The sequence below is a fragment of the Vespula pensylvanica genome, chromosome 21, assembly GCF_014466175.1.
Source record: "Vespula pensylvanica isolate Volc-1 chromosome 21, ASM1446617v1, whole genome shotgun sequence".
NCBI classification, from domain to species: domain Eukaryota; kingdom Metazoa; phylum Arthropoda; class Insecta; order Hymenoptera; family Vespidae; genus Vespula; species Vespula pensylvanica.
Window position 1 is genome coordinate 2,046,409 of NC_057705.1, and position 19,887 is coordinate 2,066,295.

At 30.7% G+C, this 19,887-nt stretch overlaps 3 protein-coding genes across 9 annotated transcripts in view; 2 read left to right on the forward strand and 1 right to left on the reverse strand.

Moving 5' to 3' along the window:
• LOC122636310 (probable ribonuclease ZC3H12C) overlaps window positions 1–19,887 on the forward strand; it is a 36,341-nt gene that overhangs the window by 12,028 nt on the left and 4,426 nt on the right. For 2 of the 4 annotated variants that reach the window (XM_043827396.1, XM_043827397.1), the window contains exons 2-7: window positions 4,757–4,988; window positions 5,158–5,644; window positions 5,775–6,060; window positions 6,209–6,551; window positions 6,672–7,029; window positions 7,137–8,920. In XM_043827396.1, coding sequence (XP_043683331.1) covers window positions 4,757–4,988; window positions 5,158–5,644; window positions 5,775–6,060; window positions 6,209–6,551; window positions 6,672–7,029; window positions 7,137–7,488 — 2,058 coding nt within the window. In that variant the 3' untranslated portion in view covers window positions 7,489–8,920. Of the gene's footprint in view, window positions 1–4,756; window positions 4,989–5,157; window positions 5,645–5,774; window positions 6,061–6,208; window positions 6,552–6,671; window positions 7,030–7,136; window positions 8,923–19,887 lie in introns of those variants that run through there. The other 2 variants (XM_043827394.1, XM_043827393.1) reach the window with 2 other exon arrangements.
• On the reverse strand, window positions 10,130–14,686 carry LOC122636308 (ubiquitin carboxyl-terminal hydrolase 45). 4 transcript variants are annotated; one of them, XM_043827392.1, is made up of 13 exons: window positions 14,532–14,686; window positions 14,309–14,418; window positions 14,068–14,198; window positions 13,721–13,911; window positions 13,426–13,618; window positions 13,136–13,303; window positions 12,776–12,997; window positions 12,419–12,681; window positions 12,078–12,229; window positions 11,088–11,953; window positions 10,705–10,977; window positions 10,308–10,486; window positions 10,130–10,218 (listed from the first exon to the last, which is right to left on the reverse strand). In XM_043827392.1, the coding sequence occupies exons 2-13, from the start codon at window positions 14,403–14,405 to the stop codon at window positions 10,146–10,148; spliced, it is 2,808 nt and encodes a 935-aa protein (XP_043683327.1). In that variant the 5' UTR covers window positions 14,406–14,418; window positions 14,532–14,686; the 3' UTR covers window positions 10,130–10,145. The 4 variants fall into 4 exon arrangements, with proteins under 4 accessions (XP_043683327.1, XP_043683324.1, XP_043683325.1 ...); XM_043827389.1 differs by having other exon boundaries at window positions 12,078–12,277; XM_043827390.1 differs by having other exon boundaries at window positions 12,078–12,277; window positions 14,511–14,678.
• Window positions 15,877–19,887, forward strand: part of LOC122636307 (midasin) — a 107,626-nt gene continuing 103,615 nt past the window's right edge. The window contains exons 1-6 of the mRNA XM_043827388.1: window positions 15,877–16,103; window positions 16,180–16,412; window positions 16,521–16,757; window positions 16,829–17,895; window positions 17,986–19,487; window positions 19,583–19,850. Coding sequence (XP_043683323.1) covers window positions 16,023–16,103; window positions 16,180–16,412; window positions 16,521–16,757; window positions 16,829–17,895; window positions 17,986–19,487; window positions 19,583–19,850 — 3,388 coding nt within the window. The 5' untranslated portion in view covers window positions 15,877–16,022. The remainder of the gene's footprint in view (window positions 16,104–16,179; window positions 16,413–16,520; window positions 16,758–16,828; window positions 17,896–17,985; window positions 19,488–19,582; window positions 19,851–19,887) is intronic.

Sequence of the window (19,887 nt, forward strand, 5' to 3'; positions counted from 1 at the left end):
TTTTTTTTTCTACAAGTTTTGTATCATCCCCCTTATATCACACAGTAAGAAATAGAAATTATTTCAGTAATAAATATTCGATAAATAAATAATTAATAACGTCAATTTTTCTTATGTTATAATGTTACGGTTAAAATCTAACAAAATTTTTTTTCGTTATATAAAACTGATAATTCTTTCTTTGGTAAGATACATAATGCTAGATAGAAAGAGAACCCGGAACTTTCGGAACATGAAATATCTCTTAGGGAAAGTCGATCGTCGTTAGATATATCTACGATAGATCATCTTGTATATAGGTACACTCACGAAAGAGATTAGAAATTTTTATTCGAGAGAAAACATTGTCCATGGAACGTTCTTTCGAATTCGTAGATACGATTCATAGATAACGTCTGATCGTAACAATTTCCAAGATAATTTTAAAAATCGATTATTCTTTCTTTTTTATATATATATATATATATATATATATATATATATAGATTTTTTAATCTAATTTTTTTCTTTATTTCTTTTTTTTCCAAATCTCTTCAAACCTAACTTTTAATTTTACAATTTGAAAAAAGAAAAAAAGTTGGTCTAAGATCTCGTGAAAAAAATAGTAAATAATGAATTTCTTTTTTTTTTTTTTAAACTAGCTAGAAACTTTTAACCCACCTATGAACTTTTGGCCCACCCTATATCATTTGTTCAAGTTCGTAGGTTAAATGATTCTTCTTTCTTTCCTTTTCTTTTTTATTTTATTTTATTTTATTTTATTTTTTTTTTTCTAACCACACCAAGTGAAACCAGTTTCGGAAATATCCGAAGAAGAGAGAAGGTTTAGGAGAGGAGAGAGAGAGAGAGAGAAAGAGAGAAAGAGAGAAAGAGGGGAGGACAATTTCGTCGAGGAGGCTCCTCTCTCTCTCTCTCTCTCTCTCTCTCTCTCGTACAATCATGTGAAACCAGTTCCGTGAGAGAATATCTTGTCGGCGCAGGGGCGCACACCGTGTACGTTTTGCCTTCTTCTGCGCAGGCCCAATGAAATTTGTGCGATCTGTCTGATGAAGATGACCCTTTTCTGTTCCCTTTCCTTTATTATCTCTTCCCAATTTTTATTTTATTTTATTTTATTTTTTCTTAAATTTTCTACCTTTTATATACCCTTATTCTTTTCCTTCTCTTATCCTATATAATACATAGAATACGCATAGATATTTCTAACGAAATAATTAATCGTTCATTTGATTTTATTATCGTTGTTGTTGTGTTTGTTCGTTATCTCTACAATTAGTTGGTTAAAAAGAAATCGATTCCTTCGAAAGATATCAAGTAAACGCAGTGATATATCTCTTCGTATAAATTCGAACGATAAATCGATTCATTGATTCCTTCCAATCGGATCATCGTTCGCCTTGACTGACTCGAGAGAAAAAGTTCTTGGGTACGACGGTAATAACGGGATTCGACAAGATGGAAACAAGAGCTCTGCTATCGATATCGAAACGATCTTACTTACATACATATATACATATACAGATCGAATGTACAATACAATCTATATTGAATTTAATGACGAACAATCAAAGATCGATTACACGATTCATGAATAAGAGATTTGAAGCGTTTAGCTAAGCTACCGAAGACACACGTGGTTAAGAAAACGGACCTTCGGCAAACCCCATGACGTAAGGTCATCATCGTACATACATATATACATACGTATACGTCGTAATGTCTCGACTATTGCGACATAAAGTTACACAGTTTGCCATTATCGAGAATCAATTTCATTAGAGCGTGAGGAGAGAGAGATGTAAAAGAGACACGCGGAAGGAGATCAACTTTTTCCTTTTTTTTTTTTTTTCTTCTTTTAACCCCCTTCTGTTTCTTTTTTTCCCCTATATCAGAGAGATCGTTGTATCCAAAGAATTCAGAACTTTCGTAACTTGTTTTAATACATCTTGATATTCGATTAGTTAAATCTTATGAAACAGATAATATAGATAAAGATATATCGATGATTATTTTTTTTATTTCTAATCTCTTTTCTCCTCCCTCCCCCCCCCTCTCTATGTGTGTGTGTGTGTATGTGTTCCGTGAACGTAGGTCACGTATATGCAGGTTACCTCTTACGTGCGCTGGCACGTACATCCATATATACATACATACATATATACATACATATGTACCTACATACATATATACATACGTATGTGCGTTAGACTAGATCCGGGAGTGGTGGGCGACGACGCAAGGTTAGCGAGAAATTTATTACGGATGCTACCGACGCGGCGCACGACTGACTCGAAGGCTTAACCATCGCGATTTCGGAAGCTAATATATATATATATATATACATATACATACACATACATATATGTTGTAAATGAAGAGGGACCTTATATTTTCTTTCTACCTTGAGAATTTCTAACGGAACGAATAGACATCTCAACATGATTTCTCATCGTCGACCTCGTTGACCTCGTCATCGTCGTCATTTTCGTCGTGTCTCCATCGGATTTCCTCTTTACTCGTCGATTTTCGAAGAAAACATACGATTTACGTAGAATTCGTAAGAACCGATTAATTCGAAGAAATTATGAACGTCTTATTCGTAATTTTATTATACGTATATATATGTATGTATGTATGTATGTATGTATGTATGTATGTATGTATGTATAAAATGTATACGTGTATATACATAAATGAGACTTCGTCGATTTAAGAATGGTACAGGATGGACGACCCTGATGGTCCGACGTCTTTCTACTTTCACCTGGATCTCCGTTAATGGTTGCATCCGCGACAACGAGTGCTATGTCCTATTTATCATAATTTCTCGTAAAAAATTTCAAACGTCGATTATTGTTTTTATCGAGTCTACTGAAAAAAGTCGATCTATGGATCAAAATTTTAATCTAAAATTTGATCTATTCTATAAATATAAATTACGTTATAAATAGATCTGCCCTCTAAATAAATATACTTATCTATTCTATATATATATTTATCTATTACACATTATCTATCTTCTTTATTTAGATCAATAAGATATGAAATTTCTCTATATAGATTAACAGATAATTCCAATAAATTATTATCTCTTCTTTACATATCATATGTTTTCTATATATTATCATATATTATCCATCATTTCTATATGGACGAGGACACACACGTACATTATTACATCTATACAATGTCTCACTTTTTTTAGCCTTTTTTTATAATCTTATAATTAATGAAAAAAAAAAAGAAAAGAAAAAAAAAACGATCGTGATTTATATCGACTGTAATAATACAGAGTATTGCAGTTGCAATGCTTACAAGTTGCTCTACCCACGCGTTTCATGCCCCTAAAAATCTTTGCGTGCAGGTAGTTGTAGAAGGAACAGAGGGAGGAGAAGGAGGAGGAGGAGGTGGTGGTGGTGGAGGAAGAGGAGGAGGAGAAACGAAGTGGAATGGAGGGTAGAAAGAAGGGAGGGTAGAAGGGAGGAAGGGAGGTGACTTGCGTGGTTCCATACTTACACATATGTATACGCATGTAGCCATAAATCCGCAAGTCGTTATTTACTGGCTGCCGAGTCTCCGAGTGCAGCAGGCGGTTGCCGCTTCGCTCGAAGGAAGCTAGTCTCCTCGATAAGATGAGAAGATAGTCGAGATACAAGGATGATAGCTTATAGCGTCAGTTCCAAAGTGGACGCGTTTGTGTATAGAGATCCGTTAAACGGAACTTTGACTCTCTCGTTCGTCCTTTTCACCGTTTTATAGTCACTCTTCGAACTCGGGATATCAAAGAAAATGACAGTAAACTGTATCCTCGTTTCTCGAAGAAACGTTTATTAATATTATGTAGATCAAAGTGTCTCTTTTCTTTCTTTTTCTTTTTCTTTTTTTTTTCTCTTTTTCTTTTTCTTCTCTCTCCAAAGTATTTGCTATTTTTAAACGCGAACAGATTTGTCCGCATTTAAGAGATCTGCCTTAAGGTCTTAAAATATAAATCTTAATTTATGTTTCTACACGCTCCGATAGGTAGATACTTACCTAAGTAGTTTGTGCACATATTTTGCATATCGTTTCGAAGTAACTTGAAATCTATTTCAAAATGGTATTCGTTAGATGATGACGAAAATAGAAGGCAGAATATCGTATCGACTTAAGCGGGCTAATCGGTCGACGTTTTCAGTCCTATTTCTATATCTTTCAAGAGCTTCGACGTATATAAGATTATTTATTTATAAGATTAAGAAAGATCAATACTATTTCCTATCCTTCTCGAAAGCTTTAAAGTAAATAAGATAAATTTTCTTTCTATCTCGTTCGAAAGCTTGAAAATATAAGATCAGGCATAAGATCGATTTTATTTCTATCTCGTTAAAAAGCTCAAAAGTAATATATAAGATCGGGTAACAAAGTACATCCGTATAAGATTAATTCTGTTTCTATTTATTTCGAAAAACTTGAAATTATATGATAAAGTAAAAAAGTATATATCAGATCGATTCTATTTCTATCTCAATCGAAAGTTCGAAGGTATAAGATCAAATGAGAAAAAGAAATGAAAAAAGGGAAAAGAAAATGAACAAGAACATAGATATAAGATCAAAGTTCTTAATTATAATTAATGCGATAATATAATACATGTACGTATTTGATTAATGAGAAAACAAATTGAAAACGAATACGATAGTGAATTATCTTGTGTATGAAAGGAAAAGAAAAAAAAAAAATAAATAAATAAGAATTTTTTCTATTTTCCTTCTTTCAGAGATACGTCGATTGTACGGTGTTAGGTGGTGGTAGCAATGGTGGAGACGCTGAGGATTCTTCGTACGACAGTGATTACGAAGCTGAAGATTCAACGAGCGTTCATCCGCCATTGGAATCACGACTCTCGTCTTCCACGCATTCGGACGTGTCCCGTACTGCTTCGGATACCTTGGCAGCGGAATTTGCTGAGTATGTCACCGTTCAAGGACAAACCCCAACACAGAGCCCAGGTAACAATTTTAGCAATTTTATATCACCGAAATCGTCTCGACATATATTTTCTTGAACAATTTATATCGATAACATGGATAACATAAATTTATTTGTTTTCTTTCAATTTTTGTAATTTTCTTTTTTTAATTTTTTTTTTTTTTTTTTTTTTTTCTTAATCATCATCAGGATATACGGCCAGAGTTGAATTCGCATTGAAGCTTGGATATACCGAACGTTTGGTTCAAGCAGCTCTTCAGAAATTAGGTCCAGATCCTGGTCAAAACGAGTTATTGGCAGAATTGATCAAACTTGGAGCAAGTTGTTCGCCAAAATTAAGCGAAAGTCCGGAGGAAAGCGATACTCTTTTAGATGGCGAAACTAGTACCGAAGAACTTGGTGGAAGATCGAATCTAACTACTACGACTGCTACGTGTTTGAGGCCGGTTGTAATCGACGGTAGTAACGTGGCTATGAGCCATGGAAATAAGGAAGTATTTTCCTGTCGTGGTATTAAGATCTGCGTTGATTGGTTCAAAGCTAGAGGACATCGAGAGATCACTGTTTTTGTACCAAAGTGGCGTAAGGAAGCATCTAGACCTGATAATCCTATAGCCGATCAAGAAATTCTAGGTGAACTCGAGAGAGATCGATTACTCGTTTTCACTCCATCTAGGTGAGTTTAATATCTTATATTTTACTACGTTTTTTTTTTTTTTTTTTTTTTTCTATGTGCCAGTACTTCACAACTACAAGAGAATTTTATTTGTTTATTTTCTTTCTTTCTTTTTTATGTCTTATTACAGACTAGTCGGAGGTAAACGCATGGTCTGTTACGATGATCGTTATATTCTGAGGTTAGCAGCCGAAGTGGATGGTATCGTTGTCAGTAACGATAATTATAGAGATTTGGCGCAAGAAAATCCAGAATTTCGAAGAGTCGTTGAAGAGAGAATTTTGATGTACAGTTTTGTTAACGATCGATTTATGCCACCCGATGATCCCCTTGGAAGAAGTGGGCCTACTTTAGAAAATTTCTTAAGAATTGGACCGAGAAAAACTGATCCAGCACCACCATGTCCATATGCAAAGGTTAGACGAGTGTGATATATATGAACGAACGATGAGATCGTTCTCATACGACTTATTATTAATTTTTTTTTCTTTCTTCTTTTTTCTTCCCTCTCTCCCTCCTTTTTTTTTTTTTTTTTTTTTTTTGATATACTTTCATTTATCGTAGAAATGTACGTACGGAAACAAATGCAAATTTCGTCATCCAGAAAGAGGTCCGCATCCTCATAAATCTGTAACGGAACGTTTGGTGGAACATGCTCAACGACATCTTCAAGCTAGAGGTCCGAGTTTAAGCTTACCCTTAAATTCTACAACAGCAACGACTACGAATGTTACGGCGCAACATCAACCGCTCTGTAAAGCAAGATCAGCTGCTGTACCATCCAATGTCTCTCAATCATTATCATCCGTCCCTAAAAGTAGATCAGTTGAAAATGTCACTACAGATTTATCAACGACTAGTCCGATCGTATATGCGCAACAGATTTCTGCTGTGCAGAATATGCAAGGTAGGGAAGTATAATTGAATTGATTTTATTAAATCAATTTCATCGAATGTACAAATTGTTTCATTTATAGAAATTATTATTTGAAACTAACAGACAAAAAATCTGTATCCACGTTTCAAGGATACGTATCATCTCCTCCAGGTACTTGGGCGACACCTAGAGTTAATAACTCGGATACAGAGCCAGTGAATATGCATAGAAAATTACAACGACAATTAACCTTAAATCCGGCATGCGATCCACGTCTTTATCAATTGAGAAGATATCAACAGCACACGGCGCAATCTTCGACGCAACAGCAGCAACAACAACAACAACAACAACAACAACAGCAGCAACAGCAGCAGCAGCAACAACAACAGCAACAACAGCAGCAACATTCACAGCAATCTATAATTGGTGCTCACCAAACGATCCAACAGCATAGGCCACTTACAAGACATGCTAGCAATGAGTCTCCTTATTCAATACCTATCAGGTATGTTGCATATATCTCTAGGTTTTATCCTAATTATTAGTTCCAGTATATATATATATATACACACACACACACACACATACATATAAATTTTATCTTTGATGTAGTTGGGACCATCCTGAAGGACTTCATCAACACGTAACACGCATTGCTTCGGCACCAGATTCATACCGAGCTTGGCCTCCTCGTAGTACGAATCTAATTGCACCCTCACGAGTCTCTAGATTAGGCACATCCGATCCACAATTAAATTTGTTGCCTTCACCGTCATCTGCCGCAACAAATTTACACGGAGCTGCTTGGAATACACAAACCCAAGATGCACGACGTCGTTTGCATTATCATCTTGCTAATATCTTTCCCGAGGAACAGGTACAAGCAGCGATGGCAATGAATCCTCATGAAACTGATCCCCAACAAATATGTGCCACGATTTTAGCAATGTTTCCCAAAAATTAACGAAACAATTAAACTTCGCCAATTCTCCAACTAAACCAAACAGGTATGGTAATATATATATATATATATATATATATATATATATATATCATTTTGTACAGTAAATGGATGTGATTGACTTCACTATAAGTAAAACTTCGATGTAAACAGAATTAGTCTGTAAAGGACATTTCTTCTTAATTCATCGGATCATGTGTAGATCACAGAATGGGATACTTTTAGAAGAAAGTTTTTATAATAGGTGAAAGATCATAATGATCAAAATCATAAAGGTGATTTTACATTTCTTAGTAAACGCATTAAATATAAAAGAGTAAAAAGGACGATATGGAAAGCTTTTTAAAAATAATTACACATCATTTTGGGAGGATCAGCCTCGACGATGCTCTCCATGAGAGTAGAGAAATGGGAACATAAGCATTTTTATAGAAGTTTTTCATACGTTTAGCTTTATTTTTAATGTATCAGCAAATTGTCATTTTTCTCTTCCTAAGTAACAGACAATACACTATAAACGATTTATTTCTCTATAGGATTGAAAAATATAAATTCATTTGAATTCGTTAGATCGATATACGTATATATAGACAGTGTTATGTTTGAGATCTATTCCCAAATCTCCACTCAGTTCAAAATTTGTTTATGCATGAAACATTAAAATCAATCATTAATGGATTTATTTCAATTATACATATTCGCATTTAGGCGTTATGTTATATATTGAGATAGTATACATATGTGTATTCCTTGTGTACGTCAATGTTTGCAATAAGATTTACATTTTCTTCCAGCTATTCAATATTGACTAGTGTTTTTTTGGGGTAGAGAATGTATCTTAACATTAATTAATTTTAAATAACAAAAGTGAAAACAAAGTAAGATTCTCTTATAAAATCTATCTATTTGTCATTATATTAAGAAGAGTAAGACATTTTATGATATAAGAAAGATATCTTTTCTATGATTATTTAATAAAGAAATAAAATGTTAATATATGTGTAGCATATATAAATACATGAGATGAAGTGCTTAATACTATGTTAACCAAAATCTTTTCACAAATATAAGAAAAGTACAGGTATATAGTAAAATTAGACACTTCATAGTGTATATATATGTGTGTATGTGTATGGAATAAAATATCGCAATACCATGTATTGTTTAATACATAATTACAAGAATTTCTGATCTTGTACGTTATCTAACAAAGAATTCTTAGCATCAATTGCATAGGAAAGAAATAAAAATGATATCTTTATAAAGTTTGCAACACAAAATTTATTGCTACGATTGAGAATCACGTCAATCGAGCAAAAAAAATTAATGTTTAATGTATGTAAGATATGTTGCTATTATTATTATAATTATTATCATTATTATTATGTTAATATTATCAAAAATATATGTATATATATATATGTATATATATTATGTGTATGTATATATATATATATATACATATGTATATATACATGTATATATATATGTATGTATGTATGTATGTATGTATGTATGTATGTATAAATATACATTACTCCTTTCATTGCTGTGATATTGAATTCTATGCATATAGATAATCAGACATGTCCATAGTACATACAGAAAAAATATACAGACTGATTTTATAAACAATCACAGAATACACCTTGTCTGGATCTCTTGAGCAATTAAAATTATTCATAACGATGAAAGGTTATAAAAGAATTTTATATATATATATGTATGTGTGTGTGTATGTATATGTTATGTATAACAAATTTGTATCACTGTTATTACGGATGGACTGTGAATTAAATGTTTTTTCTATTTAATGAGATATATTATATGCTAGGTATTAGATACCATTCACACAAATACTATTAATTAATATCAAAAAATGGTATATACAGGGAATTTTGTAAATGGTATTTACAGGGATTTACATCAAAAACGATAGTAGATTTCTTTTTTATACATTTATTATAAATGCAATTACACAATTCAAGGAACATAGATTTTACATACAAGAAAGAGTGTTCCTCTTTAATATCTACAATAATTAAAATATTACATATGTTATTTCAAATAACATTTTATGAAAATGACACATGAAAGTTTTAGATATTAGTTAACATTAATTTAAGACTTTTTGAAGAGAATAAAAATCAATGTAAAAGTTTAATCAAACATAGTAAGAAGTTTAGTTAAAATGTCTTTAGTAAATACTCTTTGAAGAGGGAGAAAGAGAAAAAGTATATTTGGTACATAGAACTGGCAGTTTGTCCAATCATATAATTTCTTTATCTATTAAGAAAAAATGCATTTACAGTTCATTTTCACAAAAGTATATATGAATGTTTAACTTTCATACAAACTATTTAAATAGTTCTAGCTCACAATGCATATTCTTTTTTTATCTATTTATTTCCTTCTTCTTCTTTTTTTTTTTTTTTTTTATAAATAATACTTTTTATTTCTCTCAACTTCTTAATATTTTAGTTAAAATACTTGTGAGCGCATATTTTTTAAATATTTTATAAATTTTCCTAACTTAAAAATATATATATAACAATAAGATATATATATATATATATATATATATATATATATATATATCAAGTTCATACAAACATTAGTTTCTAAACGAAGTTCAAAATTTTTAAATTAATAAATAATTTTCAGAGAATCCTTTCATAAAATAGAAGGTAAGCTTGACAGCGGAGTACAGTAGATTCATCAACTTCTATTATTCTAGAAAAATAAAATGGAAAATAGAAATAATACATATTCAAGTTGTAAAGTATCTGAAATTAATTTAATCCAATATTAGAGAAACTTACCGTGCATCAGAAACAGAATACCATTTGCCTGGAGGTGGTTGTATCGTTTCTGCAAGTTTAGCTGTTGCTTCTCCTTCTAATTCAGGATTTTTATCATTAGATACCTCTTCAACATCTTTGGCATCTTTTCTAGGTAAGAACGACCATCGCGCGTCATTTGGACTTAATGGTGCTCTTGTCTGTGTATCAAAAATAATATTACAGTTATACATGAACATAGTTATTAAGTATCATGACTCAATGTTAAATTACATTAAATTTCAACTCCTGCAATTTTTTTATGATCACAAAAAATTTTTCAAGAACTGTCATAAAGACGATTAACTTGTTAGCAGTAAAAACTGATAATTAAAAAGATTAAAAGGATCATAGTAATGTCGAAACTTTTTTTTTTTACCTTGACGTAAGCAATATAATGGCCTCCATCAATCGTTGAACCATAATGTTCAACCACGCCATAAAGAGCATAGATTCGTGGTTTCCTACTATTTTTACAAACAGGCGATAAATCAAATACAAGTGGAAATGCCACACGCCTTGTCACTTTACGAAAAGTAACTCTTTGCGCTTGAAATCTCTTGAGTTGTAATATCAAAACTGGCGGAACACGTGATATAAGGTATTGCTTGGTGTGAGGCGTGCATATCATTTTTGTGCAGTTTACTTTGACCTAAAAAATAACAAACAACAAAGAGACGATAACAATGAGTCATTATATCAATCATAAAATATAAATAAGTTTTTTTGATTTCCTTAATAAAATGAATATTTCTGTCATACCTTTTTCTCTGCTTCAGTGCATTGTTCACATCCTACTTCGTTACTGCCACTCATCAGTTCTAATGTGGTGAATTGATTTAAACACGACTGTATCGAATATTCTTCTTCTTTCCTAGGATACTTTGTTGGAGAATGATGTGTACTATTGGTTATACCCAATCGTGAAAGTCCAGACGTTATATCGTTGATACCAGCATTAACTTCTTTTTCTGAATTACTGTTTTTCGTATGTTTTTGATTATGTGCGGTTGTAAAGGCTTCTTTCTTCGTTTTAATGGAACTTGATGATGTTTCTACATTTGTACTAGACTCGGTTTTATCGAACCCAGAAAGTAGCCTATTTACTTTTTCATCTTCATCTCCATTTGGCACAATAGACAACGGACTCATAGGACTATCTTTGGATGTTATAGAACTGCTTAAAGGACTCACAGTTAAAACATCAGGACTAGTTAAATCAGAATTAATTATCAACGATGTGGAAAGAGATAATCCTGTGTGTGCATTGTTCTCATTTTCATTACTTTCTGAACTTTCAACTTTGTCAGCTTCCGAAGAAAGACGCATTTTTGTTATATCTGCCATTGATACGTCAGATGGACTAGAACTGTTTAAGGCACTGACAGTAATAGTATCATTATTTAGAGGAGTTTTCGAATTATCTATTGATTTAACATCTAAACTTTCCTCTGTCGATACATTGAGAGTTTCTTGTGATGTTCTTCTTTGATTATCAATTTGATAGTTTGTAGGAGATACAGGACTAGCAACAGCTGAAGCCTTTTCTGAACTATATCCAGATTCTCCAATTTCTGCACATGTATTTTCTCCTTCTACATTATCTTCTATATCTGCATCGCTCTCTTCTAAAGAAACAAAAATTAATGTAAGAACTAAACGACATAAAGATCATAAATGACATAAAGAATGATAAAAAAAGAAATAAAAAAGAAGAAGAGAGAAAAAGAAAAATTATAAATAAGTATTTACCTGATTCTAGTACACCATTTTCTTCAATAATTTTATTATGTTTTATTATATCATTGTAGTAATAGTCAGCAGTAATATTTCTATTTTTCCTATTTTTTCTAGAAGCCTTTCTTTCCTTTTTTAATTGTTGTTTTGATAGAGTATTTGAGTAACTGTTACCCATTATATCAAAAGTTTCATCTAAACCATTATTCTTTCTTCTAATGTATATATATATATAAAAAAAAAAAAAAATAAAAAAAAACAAACGAAGAAAAAAGAAGAAAAAAAAAACTGATGAGATCTGTGCATGTTAATTTTTTTTTTTTTATATATTAAAGACATTTTATCTAAAGACTTACTTAAATACAGGAGGTTGTGGCTTATCAGCTGTAACTGGTAAACTCAAGTCTAGAAATGGCTCAGTACATTGTGAAGAATGATTACACTTCATACATTCTAAAGTAGATACCAAAACACCCATAAACACTGGTTCTGGACCAAGTAATTTTGTATTCACTTGATTACCATAGAATTTCACTTTTGCTTTTATGCTATTTTCAACAGTTTCTGGTATTGTTTTTTTACTTAAACGAAGTTCTTTCATTATAATGGATTGGTACCTCTATAGAGTAAAAGAAGAAATTTTATATAAGTAAATTGCATTGTTAAATATTTTTATTAATTTAATTATATATTTGTATTTAAAAGTTTCTTACCCTGACGTCTTCATTTCGTACTAATTCTAATAAATGTCTAAGTAATTCATGAGAATCATGTTGTCCACCATCCATACATTGCATAGCTTTTTTCTTAAATGTATTTAAAAGTTCTTGTGGACTAAATGACTGTTGAGAAGTACAATTTTGCATTTCTGTTAATGTTTTACATAGAATCGAGGTGAACTGACCACCTCCTTCTAATTCACTCTCGATAGGTGGCTATAAATATTAAATACATTTATATAAATAAATAAATAAATAAATAAATAAATAAATAAATAAATATGCATGCATATATATATTTACACATATAAATATAAAGTACTTATATGCTATTTCTTTATTTATTAATCATACCAATTCTACTTCTTCTCCATTAGGATCAGGTTTAAATTTTCCTCCTGGTAAAATAAATTTTTCTCCTGGTGTACATAAGTCATCCAATACTTTAACCAAGTATGGTGTTCTTGCTAAGCATTGAAGTACAGCATTAAAAAAACAAGTGTTTCCCAAGTTATGTAAGCCCTATTTTTTAAATAAAAAAAAAGTATTATAAATTATTAGTATACATGCATAATTAATATTAATATAATTTATATGAAACAATTAATATTAATTATTCTTTTATATTTATATATATCTCTTACCATAACTTTTGGTAAGTTGTTTAATCCTTTGTCTTTTTCTTTATTTACATTATTTACACTATTTACATTATTTATATTATTTACATTATTTACTACTTTTTGATTCTTAGCTGCAGTCACTTTGGTTTGTTGAGAAGTTATCGGTGATTTCAATAAAGATTTTTGTATAAAATCTACTACCTCCGTCTTCCTTCTAATAATAAAACAAGATAGTTATATGAAATAATATATTAAAAAAAAAAAAAAAAAAAAAAAAAAAAAGAAAATTCAAAAAGAGATAAAAAAACTAATTTACCTATGCTCAAGAGTTATTTCTTTGGAGCATCTATAACACCATATATTCCAATCTTTTATATTTATTGCGATATAATGACTATCACTATGAGGCTTTTCATAATGTTTCTGAGCATGTTTCTCATTTTTTATTCCACAATTCTGTTCACCACATAGTAAACATACCCAAATGTCAATATCCGATTGTTCTATCTACAAACAATTTTTTTATATATATTTTCATCTATATATTTTGACATTAATAGCATCAGATTCATATCGATAACATTTAAATTATATACTTGTTGTTAATTGTCTTAAATATTAACAAAAACATTAATAAAAAAACAGTAAAGTAGTGAGTAATACCTCATTTATATGTTCCTTTAAAGCTTTCTCTTTTTTACAAGTCGAACATTCAGCACGTATGCCAGTCTTTTTTGTATGCTTTTTGATACTATTAAAATTGAATGCTTTGTTCAAGTGTGGGCAGGATTTATCTATTTAGCAAAATTATTATTTTCAATAATAATCACATTTATATATTATTATCATCAAATAAAATACTTATAACTTTTATAATAAAGTTATAGAAAATATTTTTTCTAACCTGTAATAGATTCTTGTGACGATCCAGTAGATCCTCCGCTTGCTCCACCATTAAGATCTCTTTGCCTACGTTTCTTATTCATTTTTCTGGTATCCATCAATGATCGACAACTATAGTATTACAAACACTTTTAATTTTTCAAAATTTTTTATACAATATACACGTGTACGAATCTACAAGAAACGCTTCGAATAATACTTGCGAGCAGTTAGTTAGCGCTTACTTCAAGTTCAAATATCGATTAATGATATTTCTGAATACTGTCTAACGTTGTTGCACTTAATTATTGAAAACAAACTTTCTCAAGCTCAGTCAACACTATGAAAATACTCACAAACGTTCTTCTCAACTTGATGCTTCGATTCGAAATATCGAAATTTCGTTCGAATTTCTTTATAAATGAATACCCCCTCTCCAATCCATTATACCTGATTTAGTACCTTAAATCAAACTAGGTAGCGCTGGTATATAGTTTTAAGTGAAGAGCGTTCTGTGATTCGTTGGAAGGATTTCTAAACACCCTGTATAAAATCTACCTGAGTCAGGGATAGGACATGGAAATTTCCTTGGGTCCTTTCAAAGAGATTGTAAGTACCTTAAAAATTTTTCCTATATAATACGACATAAAATAATAAACCATAGGAAAATACGGAAAATTAGAAAGTTCCTTTTTAAACATTCAAGGCCAACGCATTGTCGTACGAATTGGAAAGGATCGAAAATTTATTGATACTTCACTGTACTAGTCAAAATTATTTTCAAACAAAAGACGCGCGGCTTGTGCGTAGTTAAATATTATCCAGTGTTAAATTAATGATTTTCTTTTTCTTTTTTTTTTTTTTCTTTTTTACTTTCACGGAAGTTTTTCTTTATTCGTATAGAAAATTAAGAATTTTGTTTTAATTTATTTCATCGTATAATACTATATTCTGTGATCTTTAATTATCGTTAATTTGACAGTATCTCTCGTAACGGTCATTAATACGTAGCTCCAGTTTTGCAGCATGCAGGTATTACGTAGAATAATAGATTGATTCTTATTTTTTTCCTTTAATTTTGCGATTGGAACACGCTAAATATTCTTTACTTTCTCTTTTCTTGATTTTTTTTTTGAGATATACACAACTTATTTGGATCTTTTTTCTCTAGTAGAGTTAAGTGATATTTCGTATAATAATTTCATGACGGACCTTGTAGAAAATTGCAAAATAAATTTTTTCTATTAATTTTCTTACGAATGTTTTATAGGAATACTCTTTTGTTTTGTTCGATATTTTATTGTCGAGCCTGTGAATTAAATATATATATATATATATATATATATATATATATGTATATATATATAATCATAATGAGAATAATAAAAATCTTTTATTCGTTTAATTTTTTAAATAATAAAATAAAAATTTAAGATTTCATTAAACATCAGTTTGTTTTGAAACAAACAAGTTTGTTTCATTTGTCGTTTTAATTTTCGTAAGTTAAAATTAATGTTCGATATTTTTATTTCCTAATAATAATATACTATGTTTACATTTTCTAACACGAAATTTTTGAGAGGCGCTGTCCTATGTTTCTAATGATAACACGTGCGCGAGTGAAACACATTTTCCTAACCTAAATGTTTGAATCATGTGTATCGTCGACGATTGATTCTTTCGTGTGAACATTTTATAATAATTTTATGATTTGTTAAATAAAGTAAGATTACATAATGGTTATAAAAAATTTATGTGATTTCTGTGAACGAAATGAGAAATATCGACTTAAATTTGATAAAATATTGACATTAAAGGTAGCAATGTGGTTACAGTAATTTTTGGTTAGATGTGTTAAGTGTATTTAGTATTTGTCGTGTTATTTTTTTGTAGGAACTAAATGCGGCAGATTATGAAAATGTTTTAAATACATTAAGTGACTATCTATTAAATTCAGATTGCACAAAAGATGTAGCCGATTGTTTTCCTCAATTACTTCCTGCTCTTGTATCTATAGCTATTCCTATGGGATGTGCACATGTTTATAGACCATATAAAGATTTTATTCACAAAAGAAACTGCATTGTTCTTTCTAAATTGATCAATATAAATCCTGATTTACTTACGTAAGTATAAACAGTTATATTCTAGGTTAAGTTTAAATTATTTTTTATTCTATTATGATAAAATAAAGTTATATATATATATATACATATATATATCTTATTTTTTAGGTACGTTTTACAATATTTTGACTGTAATCCAGCACCATTTGAGTCAGAAGAGAAATTCATATTAACAAAGAAACCAAAATCTTCAGAAATCGTTAATATTGTGTTAGAAATTTCAGACTATGATATTGTATTAGCTTGTTATAACATTTTGTCAGCTGCTATAACACATTTTAAACACAAATGGAACTGGTCCAAATTTTATAAATTTTTGCAACACAAAGACAATAGAGTAAAATGGTTTGTTTTATCGATTATTGATTTTTCAATAAAAAATATAGTCTTTTTATTATTATTTTAATATTTTCCAGGGTCGCTTTGAAATGTATCAGTATAATCTTGGGTATGTCGGAGGCTGTTCATTTATCTTGTGCGGTAATATTAATTGGCGATATAAAAGAATTTCTTACTGAACACGAAGAAAAAAATCTGGAACCTCTTGCTTCAGAAAATTTAACAGATAGTATGAAAAATATGATGGTAGTACTTAAGGATATCCCATCTTTGACATCAATTGGTAATGTTTTATTACCGGTTTTTAAAGCTAACAAAATAAATAATGATATTACGTTAGTTTCCGTACCATCTATGGAAGAAAGTCTTCAAAGTTTGGCAATAGCACTTGCATCTAGAAAGTGTATATGTTTGCAAGGTTCAGTTGGTTGTGGAAAAACTGCTCTAGTTGAATATTTAGCAAAAATTACAGGACATGACTCTTCCAATTTTACCAAGGTACAATTGGGCGATCAAACAGACTCAAAAATGTTATTAGGCATGTATAGATGCACTGATATACCTGGAGAATTTGTTTGGCAACCAGGTGTATTGACTCAAGCAGTGATTGCTGGAAAATGGTTGCTCTTGGAAGACATTGATAGTGCTGCTTTGGATGTAGCAAGTGTTTTAAGTAACTTGTTAGAAACTGGAACATTATCCGTACCAGGATATAGAGATAACATTTATGCTAGAAGTGGTTTCCAATTGTTCGTTACGCAAAGATTAATGCCATCAGTGACTGGACCTAAAAAACAAATTTCAAGTGCATCAAGTTTGTTACAAAAACATTGGTTCTGTATAAACGTTGAAGGATTTTCATTAAATGAATTAATAATATTGATACAGACTTTATTCCCAGCATTAAAAACTGTTGCCAATAGAATGATAGATGTTTTCTTATTATTTTCTATGGGTGATCATGATGGTAGAAACAACGCTTTTGAAAATTCATCGTTAAAAACCGGAAGACAAATATCTACGCGTGATTTGATGAAGTGGTGTTCACGAGCTGTTGTCGATTTTGATGTTTCTTTGCCTAATTCTGCTTTGAAAATTTTTCAAGATGCGATAGATATCTTTTGTTGCTCCGTCTCCGATCAAGGTATAAAATAATTCATTAATATTCATCATATTTTTTCCCGATTATTTTTCTTTAAAAAAATATAATAATTATAATAAATAATTGTTTTAGGACAAAGATTAAATTTGATAAAAACGATCGCTGATAAGCTTGGTATAGTGAAGACTAAAGCAGAATATTTCTGCAATATGTATAAACCTTCTATCAGCTTAAATCCTAATTCCTTTATAGCTGGTAGGACAAAATTATTATGTAAAAAATCGGAGTATGCAAGAATGGTGCAGACAAAAGTAAATTTTTCTTTTACAAGACCATCTGCATGCTTGCTTGAACGTATTGCATGTTGTGTTGCTCAAAAGGAACCGGTATTGTTAGTAGGAGAAACTGGTACAGGAAAAACAAGTTCTATACAGTATTTAGCACAAAGTACGGGCCACAAATTGGTTGTAATAAATATGAATCAACAAAGTGAAAGCGCAGATCTTTTAGGAGGTTACAAACCGGTTGAATTGAAATTTTTAATATCTCCAATCAGAGAAGAATTTTTAATATTATTTCGGTCATACTTTGCTCTCGAACCAAACAGAACATTTTTGGAACACATTGCATTGTGTTATAAACAGCAAAGATGGAAAACTCTTGTAACGTTAATGAGCTATAGTACTAACGCAGCTTTGAAGAAATTAAAACATGAACGTTATCAGAAGAAAGAATCTGTCTTAACTGAAAAAGATGAAACTTCGAAGAAGAAAAAACGAGACGAAGATGACACGAATGAAGAGAACGTAAAAAGTGGCGATGAATTGCAAACGAAATGGGAAAAATTGTCAGAGAAATTGGAAAAGTTAGAGTTACAAGTTAAGGCTCAATATTCTTTGGCGTTTTCTTTTGTAGAAGGAAGTTTGATAAAGGCATTACGAGAGGGACATTGGGTGTTATTGGATGAAATTAATTTAGCAAGCGCCGAAACATTGGAATGTTTGTCAGGATTATTGGAAAAATCATCTGGCTCGTTGTCTTTGTTAGAACGTGGAGATAATGAGTCAATAAAAAGACATCCGGATTTTACAGTATTTGCATGTATGAATCCAGCAACCGACGTTGGGAAAAAGGATTTACCGATTGGATTGAGAAATAGATTTACTGAGTTTTATATCGACGAATTGACTGAACGTTCTGATCTACAACTTCTCGTACATTCATATCTTCAAAACATGAATTTGTCTATACAAAAAGAAGAAGCAATCGTTAAATTTTATTTAAATGTGAGGAAAGAAGCTGTCCGTACATTATTAGATGGTACTGGTCATAAACCACATTACAGTTTGAGAACTTTGTGTCGTGCGTTAAGCATTGCTGGATCAAATCCTTGTGGAAATATCACGAGATCGTTATACGAAGCTTTTTGTTTAAGTTTCTTGACACAATTGAATTATGATTCTCATCCAATTGTACAAAAAATGATTTCTTCTGCTATTTTGGATAATAAGAATTTAAAAGCGATCCTTGGCTGTCCTATATCCAAACCAAAATGTGGAAACGACGAGGATTACATATGTTTCGAAGGCTACTGGATTGTGAAAGGTACTTTAATACCAAAAAGACCAAATAATGTGAGTTGTATTATTATTATTATTATTATTATTATTTTTTTTTTTTAATGATATTTATGAAAAAAAAAAATTTATATTTTATTTTACGATTTCAGTATATTTTGACTGAAACTGTTAGACGAAATTTGAAAGATTTAGTAAGAGTAGTGTCCATAGGAAAAATACCAGTTTTATTGCAAGGCGATACATCGGTAGGAAAGACCAGTTTGATAACATATTTAGCTAAAGCTTCTGGTAATGTTTGCGTACGAATAAATAATCACGAGCACACGGATCTTCAAGAATACGTCGGAAGTTATGTTGCCGATGAAACAGGAAAATTGGTATTTAGAGAAGGTATACTTGTAGAAGCAATGCGTCAAGGTACGAGAAATAAAAATTTGTTTTTTTTTTCTTTCCT

Bases quoted from the DNA above. Each gene is read 5' to 3' on its own strand.
- LOC122636308 (XM_043827389.1), bottom strand. From the start codon at position 14,405: ATGGATACCAGAAAAATGAATAAGAAACGTAGGCAAAGAGATCTTAAT. The intron at 12,682-12,775 runs GTAAGAAACTTT...TTTACTCTATAG, and splicing joins TACGAAATGAAGACGTCAGG to AGGTACCAATCCATTATAAT. The intron at 11,954-12,077 runs GTAAATACTTAT...TTGTTTCTTTAG, and splicing joins AAATGGTGTACTAGAATCAG to AAGAGAGCGATGCAGATATA.